Source organism: Ascidiella aspersa, chromosome 1, assembly GCF_963924565.1.
Source record: "Ascidiella aspersa chromosome 1, kaAscAspe10.2, whole genome shotgun sequence".
NCBI lineage: Eukaryota > Metazoa > Chordata > Ascidiacea > Phlebobranchia > Ascidiidae > Ascidiella > Ascidiella aspersa.
The window spans coordinates 23,570,057-23,586,791 of NC_139447.1; the positions used below are offsets into that span (position 1 = coordinate 23,570,057).

At 35.6% G+C, this 16,735-nt stretch overlaps 1 protein-coding gene across 1 annotated transcript; it reads left to right on the forward strand.

The window, feature by feature from the left end:
• The first annotated feature begins 8,320 nt into the window (after positions 1-8,320).
• Positions 8,321-15,557, forward strand: LOC146168367 (E3 ubiquitin-protein ligase ZNRF3-like). Its single transcript, XM_083389034.1, has 11 exons — positions 8,321-8,573; positions 9,808-9,933; positions 10,520-10,594; positions 10,899-11,036; positions 11,145-11,234; positions 11,769-11,795; positions 11,990-12,166; positions 12,339-12,441; positions 12,594-13,378; positions 14,364-14,503; positions 15,245-15,557. The coding sequence occupies exons 1-11, from the start codon at positions 8,367-8,369 to the stop codon at positions 15,291-15,293; spliced, it is 1,917 nt and encodes a 638-aa protein (XP_083245160.1). The 5' UTR covers positions 8,321-8,366; the 3' UTR covers positions 15,294-15,557.
• The last annotated feature ends 1,178 nt before the right edge of the window (positions 15,558-16,735 follow it).

The window sequence follows — 16,735 nt, forward strand, 5'->3', positions numbered from 1 at the left end:
CTAGCAATGTAAAAGCAACAACATATATGCAAATTGCAGTGACGTTCTTTAGTCTTTGCCTCCCGTGGCGTCACAAGTGTGCCAATGAAATTATTTTACGTTTTGGGGGTGATTATATTTAAGAGTTGTTTAGTACTATAGGAATAGTTTAGTAAATAAAAGCAACGCTATCTTAATAAAAGTGTTATTCTGAGAGGTATCTTAATAAAAAGTGTTATTCTGATTAAGTATATATATACTCTTTAGCGTGTGCCATTTTTTATCTCCGCTCGATAATAACAAATCTAATTTCTATAAATATGCTGTTGCTGCCAGGCATGCTATACTAAGGTGATGCCCTTCCGGCAATTAGCCTACTGATGGCTCATAGTACAATATATGGAAAATATCATTCAACCTGAAGAAGGCAATTTTAATAGGTTGCCGAAACTACCAAATGAGGTGTTTTTGATTATTATTAAGCCTGGTAGCAACAGTTTATATAGAGGAGTAAATGTGCCTTTTTCTGTATGCAGACCAGAGTGTATTTTTGTGTGCTTAATGGTCACGTGTCCTAAATAAATTTCATGCAATATAAAACAAGCAAAACGCAATTTATTTAAGGATTTATTTGGTATTTATGTTGCCATACTGATATATAATCGACAAATACCAAATTGCTTTTGTTATAATACCTGGTTAATATCTGAGGGGAAGCAAGGCACAGAACAATTATAAAAGGGGCTCGCTCGAAAAAAGGTTAGGAACCAGCACAGGTTTAAAGTGAAAGGCTTTGTTTATTTTTTGGATTTGTTTATTAATATGACTTTCTAAAAAATGTTTGTGAGAATCAATAGGTTTTCCTGAGCCAATGGATTTCGGCGTTAAAAGACAGTAAATTACTTCTTGACAAAATTACAGCATTTAAGATCGACTTAAGAAACAGTTAAACATCATTCAGGAAACATTTGAGTAGTTTAGCGACAAATCTGTGTTAAAATTACTGCGGTAGTAAATCAATTAATCAACCCTTTTCGTTTTAAAATGTTTTTGTGTATTAAGCAGTGCTTCCCAACCTTTTTCAGTTCGCGACCCTACTGAAATCGTTATTGCAAAAAACACATCCAATTGTTACGTATTTGTAACATTATTGCAGAAAGGTGACGTAATAGTAATGCAAAAATTTTCCGATCGAATAGAAAACTGTAACAATTAGGAATGCTTCGCGACCCACCAATCAATTGGTCGCGACCCACTGGTTGGGAAGCAGTGTATTAAACTACTAGTCACATAGCAACCGCTAGATGGGACATTGCATCCATATTCAAGTTTCCACAGACAAGCGATCAAGCATGTAACAATTTCTAGCGAACCAACTAATAATGCTAGCGTTCTGATAAACCAAACCAAAGTTATATTATCTTTTAATTGGCTTTACTGCATCTTTTTAAGACGTGAACAAATTTGTTGGTTAAACAGGACAATATTGCTAGGTCTAAAAATAAACATTCTTTTACCGCTGCGGCGTATCTGCAGCAATGTTTTACCGCAACACCGTTTCGGACCGTTCCAGGTTATATTTACCAATGGCTTGGTGGGGGGATTCTTGTTTTTTTTTAAATACTTAACCCACAGAGAAACGATTTAAAAGTCGCCATTTTTAGATGTTTTAGGTCTTTAGGATATGACTAATTGCCACAGAATAAATAAATCTAATATCACTTTGTCCAGGACGTTTGTAACGACTGTAAATTTACAAAACGGTTACAATGATTGATAAATCGTTTAAAGTAACGTTAATTTAATTGACTTGTTTACTTGTATTAGCGAATTTAGTATAAACCGTTAGTTAGTGTCAAGTTGAACTACGTTACTGAATTGCAGTTAAGTAACTATGTGTTGTATACGCACAATCGCACACATACAGAAATGCGGGTTATACAAGGGCTGTAAAACTATAAGGATGGGCGGAAATTCGCTACGCATGCCAACATTGGGGCCAATGTAATTTTGTCTGGGCAAGTGCAAATTTCAATATCAACCCTGAATTGTGTAGGCCTATTTTATATTTTGATATAGATCTTGTGTATGCTGATAAGATATATAAAATCCATTACACCTAAAAGTGTTGCGCCATATCTCGATCACTGCTTTAACGGCCTGTCCCTGACTGGATGCCGCACTCAAGTTGAACATAAGTATTTAGGCTATTAGTATGAAAATGGCCGTGTGGCGCGAACGTCAACACTAAGCGCAATATGTAGCACAGCGGCTAGCGCGTACGCTAGCTCGCTTGCTCCTAAAAACATACAGTGTACCCAGGGCCGGGTTTAGACCATGAGAGGCCCCATGCTATTCCATTTGTGAGGCCCCTCCCTAATTTTAAGCTCAGAATTTCTCTCTGAACAACATCACATGCCATTGCTTAATGATAAAAAATATAAGTGCATTAAACTCTTCGTTCTTTTCATTTTCCACATTCATGGGTGCAAATTTTTAATCAAAAAAGTTAAAAAAAAAAAAAATCAAAAAAAAATTATGAAATAATATTATTGCTTGATCCAAACCAGAGGTTCCCAACGTAGGCGGCGCGGCCCCTTGTAGGTGTTGGCGAGTTACACGGGGGCATTTTGGGTCGTTTTATCATTTGGGGGGGGCGCTGAGCGGACATATGGGGGCGTTACATAAAAGTATTTTTCTGCAAAAAAAAGTACAAACATCACTGTAAAATATAACATTAAAGCTAAATCGCAACTTTAGTAATGCGAACTTGTAGTAGTTTCTGGCGTAATAATGGGCTTTTGTTTGTTGTTCCGTTTCACCGTTTTATACGCGGCAAAATGTTTGTATATTTAAAGCAGGGATCGGCGACCTCCGGCTCCCTGGGCCGGATCCGCCAATGTAATTCATCCGGCTCGCCGCCTCGTTGACAAACTAAACACTATTCCATTACGAATACTTTTATTTTGACTACTTTAACTATACGCAAGGGCGAAAAATTTTCGTGCTTCGCGCGAATCGTATTTCGGGGTCCGGTTTGTTTACGTTTTGATGCTTTGAAATAGATAAGCGCTTCTTTACCGTTGCGCCGTGGAAGTGCGTGCGGACAAACGGAAAACGTATTCAAAAATAGTGGGCATTCGGGCAAAAATCGGGCTAGCTTCGATCGCCAGCTCCGTCCTTACTTAAAGATATTAACATTTACTGAATTACATTAACTATAAAGGGCATCGCGTTTTCTTCAGGTATTTGTATTACACTATTCATTAGTAGTATGGATGACGACGTGTGGACTCGAATTTTAAACCCAACAAACACTTTTTTTCGCGCTTTGCGCGAAGACTTTACTGCCGCCTTAAATGTAATTAAACTCGTTTTTAAGTGTAAAATAAGGTCCAAGGCCCGCCTGATTCACAGTTGTTCTAACATATTTCTAACACAAGTGTTAGTTAACCTTTTGTGCGGCCCGAAGAGACCTTTCTGAGGTTTGGTCCGCGACTAGAAAAAAAATGCCTGATTTAAAGTAAAAAGTTGAATTTTTTCCTGTAATAACATATTACCTTGTTAAATAATGTATGTATATTAGTAATTAATCTTTTATGTTGAGCTAACGACAAAACTGAATTGTTATGGAACTATATATGTTAAATCGTCAGTAATTTTAACTGCGGTAGCGCAAAGTAGTTTGCACGTGTCCAGTGTGTTTACACCCTAGCTCAATTATTTTGTAAGTAAATTATGTGTCCGGTTACCTGGATGCCCTAATTTTTTAATTTATGCACCTACGTCGTTAATTTAGTTTAATTTATACACATGCTCACGTAAATTCCTATAGTGCAGTGATTCCCAAACTTTTTTTCTCGCGTACCATTTTGTGCTTACGTACAGTGTTCATGTACCACCTAACTTACATCCGACTAGAATATCTCAAACTACAACTATTTTGGTATATAGATAAGAAAATGAGCATGTAGCTGTATTAAAGTTCATCAAATGTCATTCCAAGAAGACATAATCGCCATAAATTAAACAAAACACAGCAAATAGTTTTAATGCGATGGATGTAGTTGTTTTTTCTCCACCAGCTGCTAACAATTAACGTTTTATTATCTTGAACAAGATAAGTGTTACGTCATAACCATGTGAAACCTCAAATTGAAGGTAACTAAAACGAAACATTGCAAATTACCCAATCTGAAAGTTTTAAAAGTTGAAAGTTTTCGGAAATTTATATAGATGCTTTAAAAAGTTTTCGCAAGATTTATACGTAGTCGCGTACCACCTGAAAGACTCTCGCGTACCACCGGTGGTACGCGTACCACAGTTTGGGAACCACTGCTATAGTGAATGTATGTTAGAGTTAGACAACCTGAATAATGACTGACAGCTCATCGAAACGAAAGTGCAGACAGTAGGCCTATACTGTTAGACAACGATTAATATAAAACTTTACTGCAAGCTTGATGAGGGGGGCGATATGAAATAATATGGAGCCCAAGGGGCACAAGTGTAAAAAAGGTTAGGAAACACCGATCTAAACGCAGGTTAGCAATATCAAGACGTCTTATAATAAGATAGGTCGATAACATTAGTAAATTTCAATTGATGAAACGTACAATTTACCACATTAACGGTAAGCCACACACTGTTTATTAATTATTTCAGCAACATGTCAACTACCGATAGGCTACTGTTTTTTGCAGAGAAGACTACGGTACTTTAACATAGAAGCTTCCACCAAAATGCGCGTAATAATTGCTCTTATTAGGATGCAAACGACGTAATAAAGACTTTTTACAACGTGGTTGAATACAGTTGTCAGTTGTGTATAGAATTTTCTACTCCGAAAAGCCTAATATATATATACTTTTTAGAAAGGGTTTAAACTTGTCAAGTTTTAAAAAAGAAATTTTTTAAAGAAATTGCAAACTTCGAAACCGAATTTCAAGGCCCCTGGACGTTGAGGCCCTAGGCTTCAGCCTGCCTAGCCTATTGGTAAATCCGGCCCTGAGTGTACAACGCCACGCTCAAAACAAGACTGCCAGGGTTCTCTAATCTCTAGTCTCGGACACTTCTGAAACTAAGGAATTGTCCTTTGGCAATAAAACAAAGGCGGAAAACAATTAGTGGTAGTAAGTGAAAAACGCAAAAGTAGAAAGGCAACAGAACAAACTAAGTGAGGTGAAGTGAATTAAACAAAACAACAAAAGGTAAATAAAGCGAACGAAAACATAATTTGGTGTTACAAAAGTAGCCATCAACAAAGTAACGCGAGTTCTTGATATTACTTTACCGTAGTGATACCAATAACGGATGTAGTGACACAGCTCAATAGTGATTATTAGGGCGATTAGTCAAAATTTACACGTTAGGTCAATATTTGTCAAAATTATTTACTGTCAAAATCCAATAAAAATACACATAAATCGTTTACAAAGAAAACTGTGGTCAGCTTTTGAAATTGTCGTTCATTTTTTTTAATTTGTTGTTCAATTTTATCAAAAAAAATAGTTTTTATATATATTTAACCACATTAAAACTGTATTATATCTTGATTAGAGCAATATACGGTATACGCCAGCGCCGACAGAATTAACCCACCAGAAGGCCTCTCTGATTTTGACAAAAGTATTGAACAATATTTGTTCTTTTTTCGCTTGTGATTTGCAATTATCACATTTCCTATTTCAAAAATTAGGTTTTTGTTAATTTTCTGCAATTCTTTTTTGACGTTTTATCTAAATGTTTACAGCAATTTTTTCTAAAATAACTAGCGTCTTGTTTTGTTAGGCATTTTTATAGTTGTTTGTCTTTTTGAAATGACAAAAATATCAACTAAGAATTTTCTCAAGTTTTGCATAAACCTAAAAAAAACTGATTTGTGTTTTAAATCATGTGGTCAAAGACCCCAAGACACAAATGTAGTACTTCAATAATAAGCTATTGCAGTCAATGTACTTCAACTTTTTTCAAAATAAATTATTTTTAGGTCAAAATTTGTTAAAATTTTAATATTTTAGATCAAAATTTCTTATTTTCCAAGTCAAAAAAAAACAATCAATCTAGTGATTATACGTAGGCTAAATATTTTGCACCGTGCACCCTTGTATTTGTTATTCACATAAGTTTTATAGCCATAGCTTTTGGTCTAAACCGAAATAAAATATAATTGTGTTACATTCAAACTCAATTATGCATTCCGCTTATACATTATATCCAGTTAATCAAAAGGACGATCAAAGCAAAACCATGCCTTCCATGTTACGCAGGCCTAGTCCTGTGGGATTTATTTCTACATCAAGGCCACGATAATCGCGTGGGATGCATTCCTAAGCGCCTTTGACGCCGTTGTATTACTACTTCAAGATTCACAAATTCAGCGAATGTATACTTGCTTGAACTAATTACTAAATGTTGTCAATTTCTATATCTTGCATTTAAACACTTAATGCGCACGCTTGTGGTAATAACATAATCTGGTGATCTTTGAAAAGAAAAAGAAAAACATAAGGCATTACTTGAAGCTGAGGTCGTATTTTCTACGTTTTTGTTTGTAATCGATAGTGCCGATTAACAGATTTATTTTGTTAAAACAAGAAAAAATACATAATATATACATAATATAAATACATAATACTTTTCCTATTTTGTTTTGATTTGGAAACAACAGACAAACATAAGCCGGCGCCGATCCGTACCACCCATATGCATGCATTTGTAAATAAAGTGCTTGAAAAACTTATGGATTCAGTTTTATTGCCTGGTGTGGACCACCCAGGTGTGTACCCATGAACCTCGTGTAACACGCCACTTATAAAATGACTTTTCAAATTTGTTACATGGAACAAATAGTTTGTCTGTTTTGACGGCCTAAACAGTCTGTTTGATGTCGCATTTATTTTTTCCTATATAGAAATTATTATCAAAAGGCTGCGTGGCACAAACGGCGACGTAAAATACTGTCCTTAAAATGCGGCTTGCTTGTTTAAGGTTGTACGCATTAGACATCCGTCCTAAAAATTGAACTGCTTTGTTCGTTAAAATCGGTTTTCGCGACAAACCAAGGCAGGATACTGAAGGCCTGGAACAAAGACGCAAAACATTGAGTGTTTAGTGGTAAAAAGGTAAGAGGTAAAGGGAAGCACCAAAATATGGTAAGAAGTAAAACGTTGTAAAAGAAAGCTAATAAAGCAAAAAATGTAAATCGAGTCAACCCTTTGACAATAAATTATCCCAGTAAATTTAGGCATTCGTTAAATTTAATGTTTATATATTATTTAACAAATTTTCAAAAACTCGAATTCTTTACTGCCGCAAATAGTACAAGCCGTGACAGGTAGCAAAATAATAAAATTGCCCCCAATTTATTTATTCTCTAAAATGGGAAATGCCCAACACCCCTCTGATGTAACGATGTTGAACGTCACAAGCTGCGAAGCTGTCTTTCGTCACGGAGTTTCTTCGCCATTACCCGACCAAGCGTTCTTTTGTCAACGGCGCCTATTGATTTTGGCCCCTCCATGAACGTCGGCGTTAGATCGCGCTGATTTGCGGCGAAGGCTGCGACCTTTGTGGTGACGCGGGCGGTATCAAAGGAGCCGCCGAGCATTCTGTTGGCGGCGGTTCTTCGTCGCTACTCTTTGATTCCGACAAACCTAATTCAGCGAGAGCCTGTCTTACCCGCTCTCTCTCGGCGTAATAGCTTTTTGACTTCCTATTTGAGCGCGCTCGAGAAAACCTTTCTTTTCGACTCCCGAAGCGAAAAAGGCAAATGTTTCGCATGTACACACACGAGCTCTTGGCCTATAGGGAAGCGTTAGATACCACGCTTGAACACACACACAGCCTTCCACGGCAGATCAAAGCCGAGTTATTTGGCGTAGCCCGTGTTTTCGTGGTTATCGAAAAGACGGAGGCGAGAGATAAAAGAGAGTGGCGAGGGCCTCTGACTGAGCTCCGGCCGGCAGGGGGTTAAAAAAGACACTGCTTTCATCTGTAGGACTGTTGAAATATCAGGAGATCATTTTACATTCTTATTATGAATGGAGAATTTTAATTTAATCTGACGGATAGTGCGTCCCGTTTTTTAGTTTGATATCGTAGCTCATTGCATTAATTTTGTTTGCCAAATTTATATGACATAAGATAAATTTTAATAGTATTTAGTATTCTGCAAGTTCGACATAAGCATAAGTAGTTTAAAGCAGAAGTTGTTTTGAATTGGCAGATAAAGCCGGTGGAAACAGTATTAATCAGCTTTCTAGTTATATATATACTATTAATATATATATTTATTATCATTTCTCGGAAATATTTCTTATTTTTAGAGTAAACAAAAGAGTTGAAATGAAGGTAAAAGGTGTAGGTATTTTGAGCAAGCACATATTATGGAAATACGAGACATGATAGTTGTCTTTATTTTGGTGTATCTCGTATCTACAACGAACGCCTACCAAAAGGAGTCGGCATTATTACAAATTGTTCTTTACCAACCGGACCCACATACCGGTCGATACACTACTTATAAAACGGATTTGACCGGGCAATTTGCAAGCGCGGGTCCGGCAAGTGCAGCGGAAGGAGAAATTGAACAGGTCTGTGCGTAATTTTTTATGACGAAAGATTGCGCAGTGCCTTTGTCGATTTACGAGCGAGTGTTTACAAAGTAGGCAGTCGATCCAATAGTTGGCATCAATGTTTTACCCGCGGTAAATTAAAAACGTTTGCTCTCCTGTGGGTTAGCGTCTTTTGCTATCAGCCAACATGATTTATCATGATAATATATAACTTTACCATTTGCTCTTTAGGTCGATTTGGCAAATTAACTATATACTTCTAGTTGTATAATCAACAATGCCTTTAATATAGCTGTTTTTCCCCCGTTAAAATATAACGGTTGGGTATATTTTGGCAAACCTAACCTATTTTGGACGACTAAATTATTGTTGTTTTATTATGTTTAAAAAATATTGTTGTATTCTGAAACAAAATTCAGTTAACAATGCATCCTCTAAACTTTTCAATTTCGAAAACCAAAGTAAAATACACAGCTATGTGTTGTTTATATGTGCGGCTTTAAGTATTCAATTTCACCTTTTTAAAAAAATATATCCATAGTCAAAACACTTGGAAATTTTAGTAATATAAAAATGTTATCAACATAGAATAATTGAGTAAATATTTTTTGACTTTTTAAATCTTTTACTAAATGCATAAAATTTGATTACAAAACTAACATAAATCATCTATGATGAGCCTTTTACAATTATTGTTGACTTGAAATTTTTTTTAAAGTTTAGTTTTCAATTACATTTAAACAACATTTTACATGTCATTAGAATATAACGTCATTAGAGTAATACGGTATATGCAATCCAGTAAGATTAACCACACATGTCTGGTTTATCACATACATTTTTACTTCAGATAGTTGTATAAAGTGTATCTCTAATTTGGATGAATTTTAAATTTTAATTTTATAGATCGAAATTTCTAATTTTTTAGGGACAAAAATAAAATAACCAAAATATTCTCCACACACAAGAGTAATGAGCATATTTTTATTTTATAAATTTAAACTAAAGATATGTTTATGGGTGATTTTATGCCAACTAGATTTAATTTTAACTAAGCACTTAAAAACGTTTTATTGAATAATAAAAAAATAACATTTCATTTTATAAAAATAACTAACATAAGTTGTATAGTTTAAAGGCTTCCAGCAATACTAGTATTTTTTAAGGTATACTTAGTTTGGTATTTATATATATTTAGTCTATGTGTAACCAAATTAGAAAGTCAGTATTTGCATTCTGCTTCTTAATTTAGATTCATCCCCTGAGTTTATGCAGCATTGGTGACAACCATAAGCTGTACAATTACGGTTGGGTGGGCGTCATACAGTTGGAACATCCAAGCGTTGAACCTCTTAAGTGTGCCTCTGCACTTGGCAAGGTGACAGAAGTTCCAGTCTGACAACCTTAGTTTGCAATGCATAGGTGTATTCTCAAGAACTATTAGAAATGGAATAAATATTTTTTGTGTAAAAAAGTGTACCAAAAGGTGTGTACCTGTGGCTTTTTAAATCTATGTGATTTTGTGCCTGTACCATGCTGTACAATCACAGCAACTGTCAGCCCAACAAGGATGTTCATTGCTCAGTCAACAGGCCCATATTCGATTCTTGACTTGCAAGTTGACTTGGCCAACATAACCGCTGTGATTTAGTAGGGAACCACTTGTGATTACATTTAATCTTTGATGGATAACCGCAACCGCAATTATATTCTATGTTTGCTGTTGTAAATTTTGTAGGTTTATTAGTACTAACCTGTTAAGTTGCACAATTTAATATCACCATACAAAAATTAAGTTTAGGTACCTACCTGGTTTTATATTGAAATTAGTTTTGTTAAGAGGTAGAATTGAAGCATTAGATTTTCAAATAATACTATAAATAGTTTAAGAACTGTCATTTTTCCTTTAAAAAAATGAAATATAAAATTTGTTGTTTTAATCATTTAATGTGATGTATTCACAGGCTGAAAGGGCATTGGATAAGGGTGCAACTGCTATTATTTTTGACATCTCCAAACACCCAGATGCTTGGGCCCAGGTGATTTATAAATATAAGATAATATTTATCGCTTTGTTTGGCATCATGTCAATAAGTCAACATTTGTTTTGCAATATTTATAAACTGCTATCTTTTAAATCCATTTTTATAACTCGAATTGTTAAGCTTTATTTTTTACTAGAATCAATGTTAACATGAAACACCAAGTTTTATTTCTGCGTTATTAAAAAAATATGCCTGAAAAAATATTGTCAAAGAACATTTTCATTTTTAGCATAAAATGCCTAAGGGAATGCCAGTTAGTGGTATAAAAGATAAATACATTTTAATATTAATATTACAGTTAAATGCCGAAAGAAGAGCATTACTTGATCGGCCCATCATACTTGTAGATGGTTTTCAGGCTAATCAACTGATGAATATTATCAAAGATAAAAAAGTTGCAAGAGCCAGGATTCAAAGGATGACTGAACTGGAACCAGTAAGCTTTTTTAAATATTTGCTTACATTATTTAATAAACTCATTAATAACTTAACTATGTAGACTTGAACTATCTGAGGCTACAACTAACCAACCTAATGTTTTAAGGACAACTCATCCTCTCAGAATCTGAACATGGCTATTTTCATGGGATGCTTTGTTGTGATATTTGTGATTTGCATGGTTTTACTCGCAAAGGTAATTTTAGTAATGTTGGTCTATGTGTTTTAATGTAATTAATATTTGGCCAATTTTTTATGATGGCCAACAAATTTCTATTTTTTTTTTGCTTTTTGGAATTCAAAAGTTGTACATCTTAAACATGTTTAAAATTTTACATCTTAAACTATAAAATTGTACTTCTTAAACATGCACATATCTAGGCGCTTTACATTGTGTAAGTAGATTGCTGTTTATGCAAAACTTTAACCATGATGTCAAAATCATTTGAATGTGGCTTAGTTTAATACAAAACTTTTCATAAAGGGCATATAGCACAAAGGCACACAGTAAATGTAATAAGCCTATTCCATTTGGGTTCAAACAATTACAGTCATTTACCAGAAAGTAGATACCAGAAATGAGATAACTAAGAAAATTTTCTATAATTCAACTTAATATTTTTTATGAAAAAAAAAAAAATTAACTAGCCATGAAACTGTTTGACACTGAATATTTACATATTTGGTCACACAAATAGTAATATATAATTAATATGCTATCTCTTTACAGGTCAAATGCAACCGAAGACAAACAGAGGTAAATAAAACATAAAACTGTTCTTCATTTAACAATTAATTTACATTTAAAAAAAATATTTTTTATTATTATTTTTTTTCATATCTAGTAATGCCAAGTTCTAAAAGAGTCTGACTAATATTTCTAACTAGAAATATGGTGTATTTAAAAAACAACTTTTATGTTTAAAAAAAAAGATTGTCTTCTTTAAACAGGTTTCCCTGGATACTGTCGCCACCGACACTCTCCACTGTTTACAAACTAAGATATACCAGAAAAAACCACGACCAACGCGCCTCGTTCAGAAGAATGGGAAAGAAAGTGATTCGTCTAGTTTGTCCTCCAGCGGGTCACTTTGTGCAATTTGTCTTGAAGAATTTGTGGAAGGGCAGGTAATATATGGGTTACAATATGATAGACCTCTGTTTGGCAAAAAAAGTGTGGCAACCTGGATACCTGGATAAGTTAGTGTTTTTAACGTTAACCCGTTAATGTAATGTCAAGCCCAATAAAAATATTTTGCTGTCAGTTTCGTTATTGTTAATTTAAATGATTTATCATTAGGATCTACGAGTAATTCCGTGCTGTCACGAGTTTCACAAGAAGTGCGTTGACCCATGGCTTCAGGAAAAGAAAACTTGTCCGCTTTGCAATTTTAACATTCTTCGTAAGTACGGTCGTTTTTGCAATGACGTTTGCCAGATACTCATGCAAACTGTTTTTACCGCTTTAAGTTATTTTTGGTATTTTATTATTTGAGTGGTGAGGATATCTAGTATGTTTTAAGTTAGTTAGTTTGAATAAAATTCTTGTTTTCAGACATTGACGCACAGATCCTTCACGGACCTTCCGTCCATAATTCTCCATCGCGGTCTCAAACCTCAATTGGTGCCGGCCACCAGGCCTTTTATCAGCCTTCCGCAATTTACGGCGCCGTTGCGTCCAGTTGCCCCTACCGTGAACTTACGCCAGCCGCGACTTATTGCCGGCCTTACACCGAACTATTTTGTGACGCGCCGCCGGACGCCGTGCCCGTTCGCAACCACAAGTTCAATGCAGCGACGATATGCACGAACAACCATAGACGTTACTTTTTGCGCCCACACTCTACGGCACATTCCCCTGCCGCTAGGCGACGCTGCGACGATTTTGCGTCCATGATGCCGCGCGGCCGAACGATCGTGAATCGACACACCTTTCGGCGGGATTCCAACCTCGATTTCCCGCGGGGATATAAAATCGGCCATTGTCCAGGCGCGGCGCCGGAGCAGCCTCCAACATACGAATCGTTGCAACGAACTTCAGGAAACTACAGCGCAAGAACCCTTCTACCTCACACGTTACACCATGACTGTTACGACATTAGCACACCTTCACTGGCCAGTGGATATTTACCTGAGGACATGAGCGATGGAAACATATCCGAACATAGCGCCAAAACTTTGTGTGGTCCTTCTGCACGCCCACAACACGTACGTAATCAAGTCGCCAACAATGCAACCGACACAAGCATAAGGTCTAATTACGGGTCTACTTCACTTTCCGACTTGCCTCGTGTCGAAACATGGGAGTCAAGCTGCGAAAACATGCGGATTTTTAGACCGGTGAGTTCTACTAACTAAAATCTAAAAGAAAAGCATTTGCGTTGGTAATTATTATCGCGATTTTATTATTGCACAGCACTGTTAAGAACATATGTTAAGCGATCCTTTCATACTAGTTACAAAATTAAATCGAATGGATTTTTAAATTAGGCGTTCTAATATAATAAAAAATCTTCCTATGGCTTCGCAAGAATTTCTCTTTTAATTAGTCCTATACTTGCCTTGAATAATTTTATAATGTGATTGCGTTTTTTTCTAATAAAATTTTGAAATTGTTTAGAAGTATTTATGTAACAATTTGCTATTAATTTGGTGGAGTAACTGTAATTGCTTTTTTGAACGCCGTATTTGTAAATGTATACGGCAACGCTTAAAAACTTATGTTCAAAATAGGTATACTGATCGACAGTCGCTGCATATTGCTTTTACGCCCTAGCATGCAGGCGACGCCATTTTGTTTGTTTTTACATAGCAAGGCATGGTATACAAATACAGCGCTGTCGTCGACAAAGTGGCAGTACCTTATCAACTAAAAATGAAAGACATTTCAAATACCAATAATACTAAAAAGTAAAACGACCCAGAATTAAAAGTTAGTTAAAAAGGTCAGCGGTGGCAAAATGTATTTTGGTTACCAGAAATGGATACAAATTAACGTCTGCTTAACTGGTTTGGTAGAAATCGGTATAGTCTTAAAGTTATTCCCCTGAGGTTGATTTTTCTTCAAATACTTCCTCTCCAATGTTTCCCAAAGGATCTCGAAATTTAAAACATCGGACTTCTCATATCGCTTACCACAACAAAGTTTTGTTGAACACATGCTCTAAGTAACGTTGAGCAAAAAATACTACTAATTATTTCAATGAATATTACTGCTATTCTAAGGTTTAACATTATTTAATGAGTAATAAACATATTCTTCTTTGTTCTGTCTGGTATAAGTTATTCAAATTTTATAGTAAAAAAATTTTTTTGCTTACTTTAGCGTGGAAGACGATCGTTCACACCAGTTATTGGCTACAGCTCGTCAGATGGCGCTGAAGGGTTGATTCGTCTCAGCAACTCCTCGCTAGAGGACGCCCTTGAGTCTGTTGACATTCCAATATTCGATTCGCGCGACGATCTGTGAGTTAACAACAGTAGTTTGGATGTCCAATACTTGTTATTGTAATCCGATACCCGATGTTTGGGGCAAATGTATTGCGATCCGATCCGATAACAAATGACGTCATTAATATGTCCAAGTAGGCAAATTTGGTCAAATAAGTGAAGTGATGATTTTCAGTGTATTATGCCGAAATATGCTTTTGCGTTGGGAAGCTCATTTACCTTTGATTTGTATTTTCATATTTTCCCATAATTTACCTTCTAAACTAAAAAACTAATTATTTAATTGGTATCGGACACAAAACTAATTTGGTATCGATCAGCATCGACGATTACCGATATAACCACTTATATCCGGTATCGGCTCCTATCCTATATAATCTAACATTTCTAGACAGTAGATATGTCTATTTTTAATAAACTGACGAGGGTTTGTTAAATTTAAATAAAAAGTCCATGTGATCTAATGCGGAAAATTTAACTCAAATCTTGCCAATAGACAATATTGGCTTGTTGTGGAAAACTGTTGGCATAGCAAAAGCTGTGGGGTTTCCAACTAAAATAGTAGTCGTGCCACCAATGAGTATCATCTATCGACGAAAAACAGTCACTAAATTATGATAAAATTTCGAAATTATGACCAATTCTGTCGCTGTTGATATCGACTTTTTGTCATTGTGAAAACCAGTTTGAGCCATATGTTTCAGATATTGACTATTTGTGTTTTTTTACATTTAACCTTTTTATATGTTATTTCAGTTGGATGGGTTCTGTTATCGAGTACCCCAATCGATTGTCCACGTGGTGACGAGACCTAGTTTGTTTTTCGCCCCGTTTACTTCACATTGCGGCCCTAAATTTGTCTACTCTTTTTATCTCGCATATTGTATTTTCCTCATGCAACGCTTTTATTTATTACACAGCCTACACAGCCGCAAGCAACCAGAGTGACTATATTTTGTTTGTGGAACGCGACTGCCCATTTTCGTATATTTGTCGTTTTACCTTGTTTGTATTTCTTCTATTTTTTTCATGGCCGATCAAGGTGTTTAATGTTATTAAATAAACGATAATCAACCTTTTTGCATTTAAAAACCAATACCGCCAGACGCTAGGGGTCAGAGTAAGTTTCCGTCTACCGCCAAAGACAACGAACGTTTAAACACATTGGCGGTTTCCAACTCTTGTCACGATTTCTATACAAATTATGTTGGTTATAGGTTGATAATCAATCGCAAAGCCAAAAAGGTTGAGTAGGTCGACGTCATCTTGAGTGGGACGTTTCGATAAGAACTTCTATCATCTTCAGTTAATGTGATACAAGCTGGTAGGCCTATATCTTAGTCTGCTTCACCTATTTGGCTTTGCAATCAATCTACATTACAGATCCGTGCATACACATAGTGTACCCGAGTATTTTGTTTGTGGTACAACCAATTACAAAACTTTTGTTCAGAAAAAAAGAAATAATAAAAAAGAACGTAAACATATAAATCGTCATTTCAACAATCACGTGCTATCACGCGACGTAAACAAATAAAAAAAAATTGTGGTAAATGATTTGTATCCTTGTCTTCCACCAATATGAAAAGATTTCTTTTTAAAGGACGTCACAAACTTATGTCATGACATGACGTTATAAACCAGAAACCTTGAAAAACTTGCTGCTGCAGGTCGAACACGTGCGCAAATGTGTAAATGAAGTAGAGTCGAAGTAGTTAAAATTGCCATACTTTTTACTTAGAGAGGACGTATTCAGGGTTGCCACAAAGCTTAACATCATTGAATGTCTTTGAATTGATTTGCGTAGTAAAAAGTCTTTGGAAAACCCTATGTTTTCCATTGTCCCCAGTAGCGTATCCAGGAGGGGCTGGAGTTCTCACCCCCTTATTGTAAGTGATATTATCGTTTTTTTGTTCGTTTTTGTCTTGGTTTAACAAACTGTTCGAAGCGGCGTGCTTTTTAAGAGATTGGGTCACGCGTCTTAATCTAATGCGAAACCAAAATCGAACGCAAAACGCCGTTTTTCGTCTTTAGTTTGGTCGATTGTAAACGCTGGATAGTTTTTCTCTTTCGTTATTTGTTTAGGTTGAGTGATTAGAAAGTGTGTATTCGACAATTGACAACGCTAAGTCAAACCTTCTTTCTTTTTTCCTCGCTAAAAAACGTCGAGTTATACGCAGTATGTTGCTCGCTGTTCGGTCTCTGCGCTAATATCTGATGTTGGTGAACATCGACATTTGTTTAACT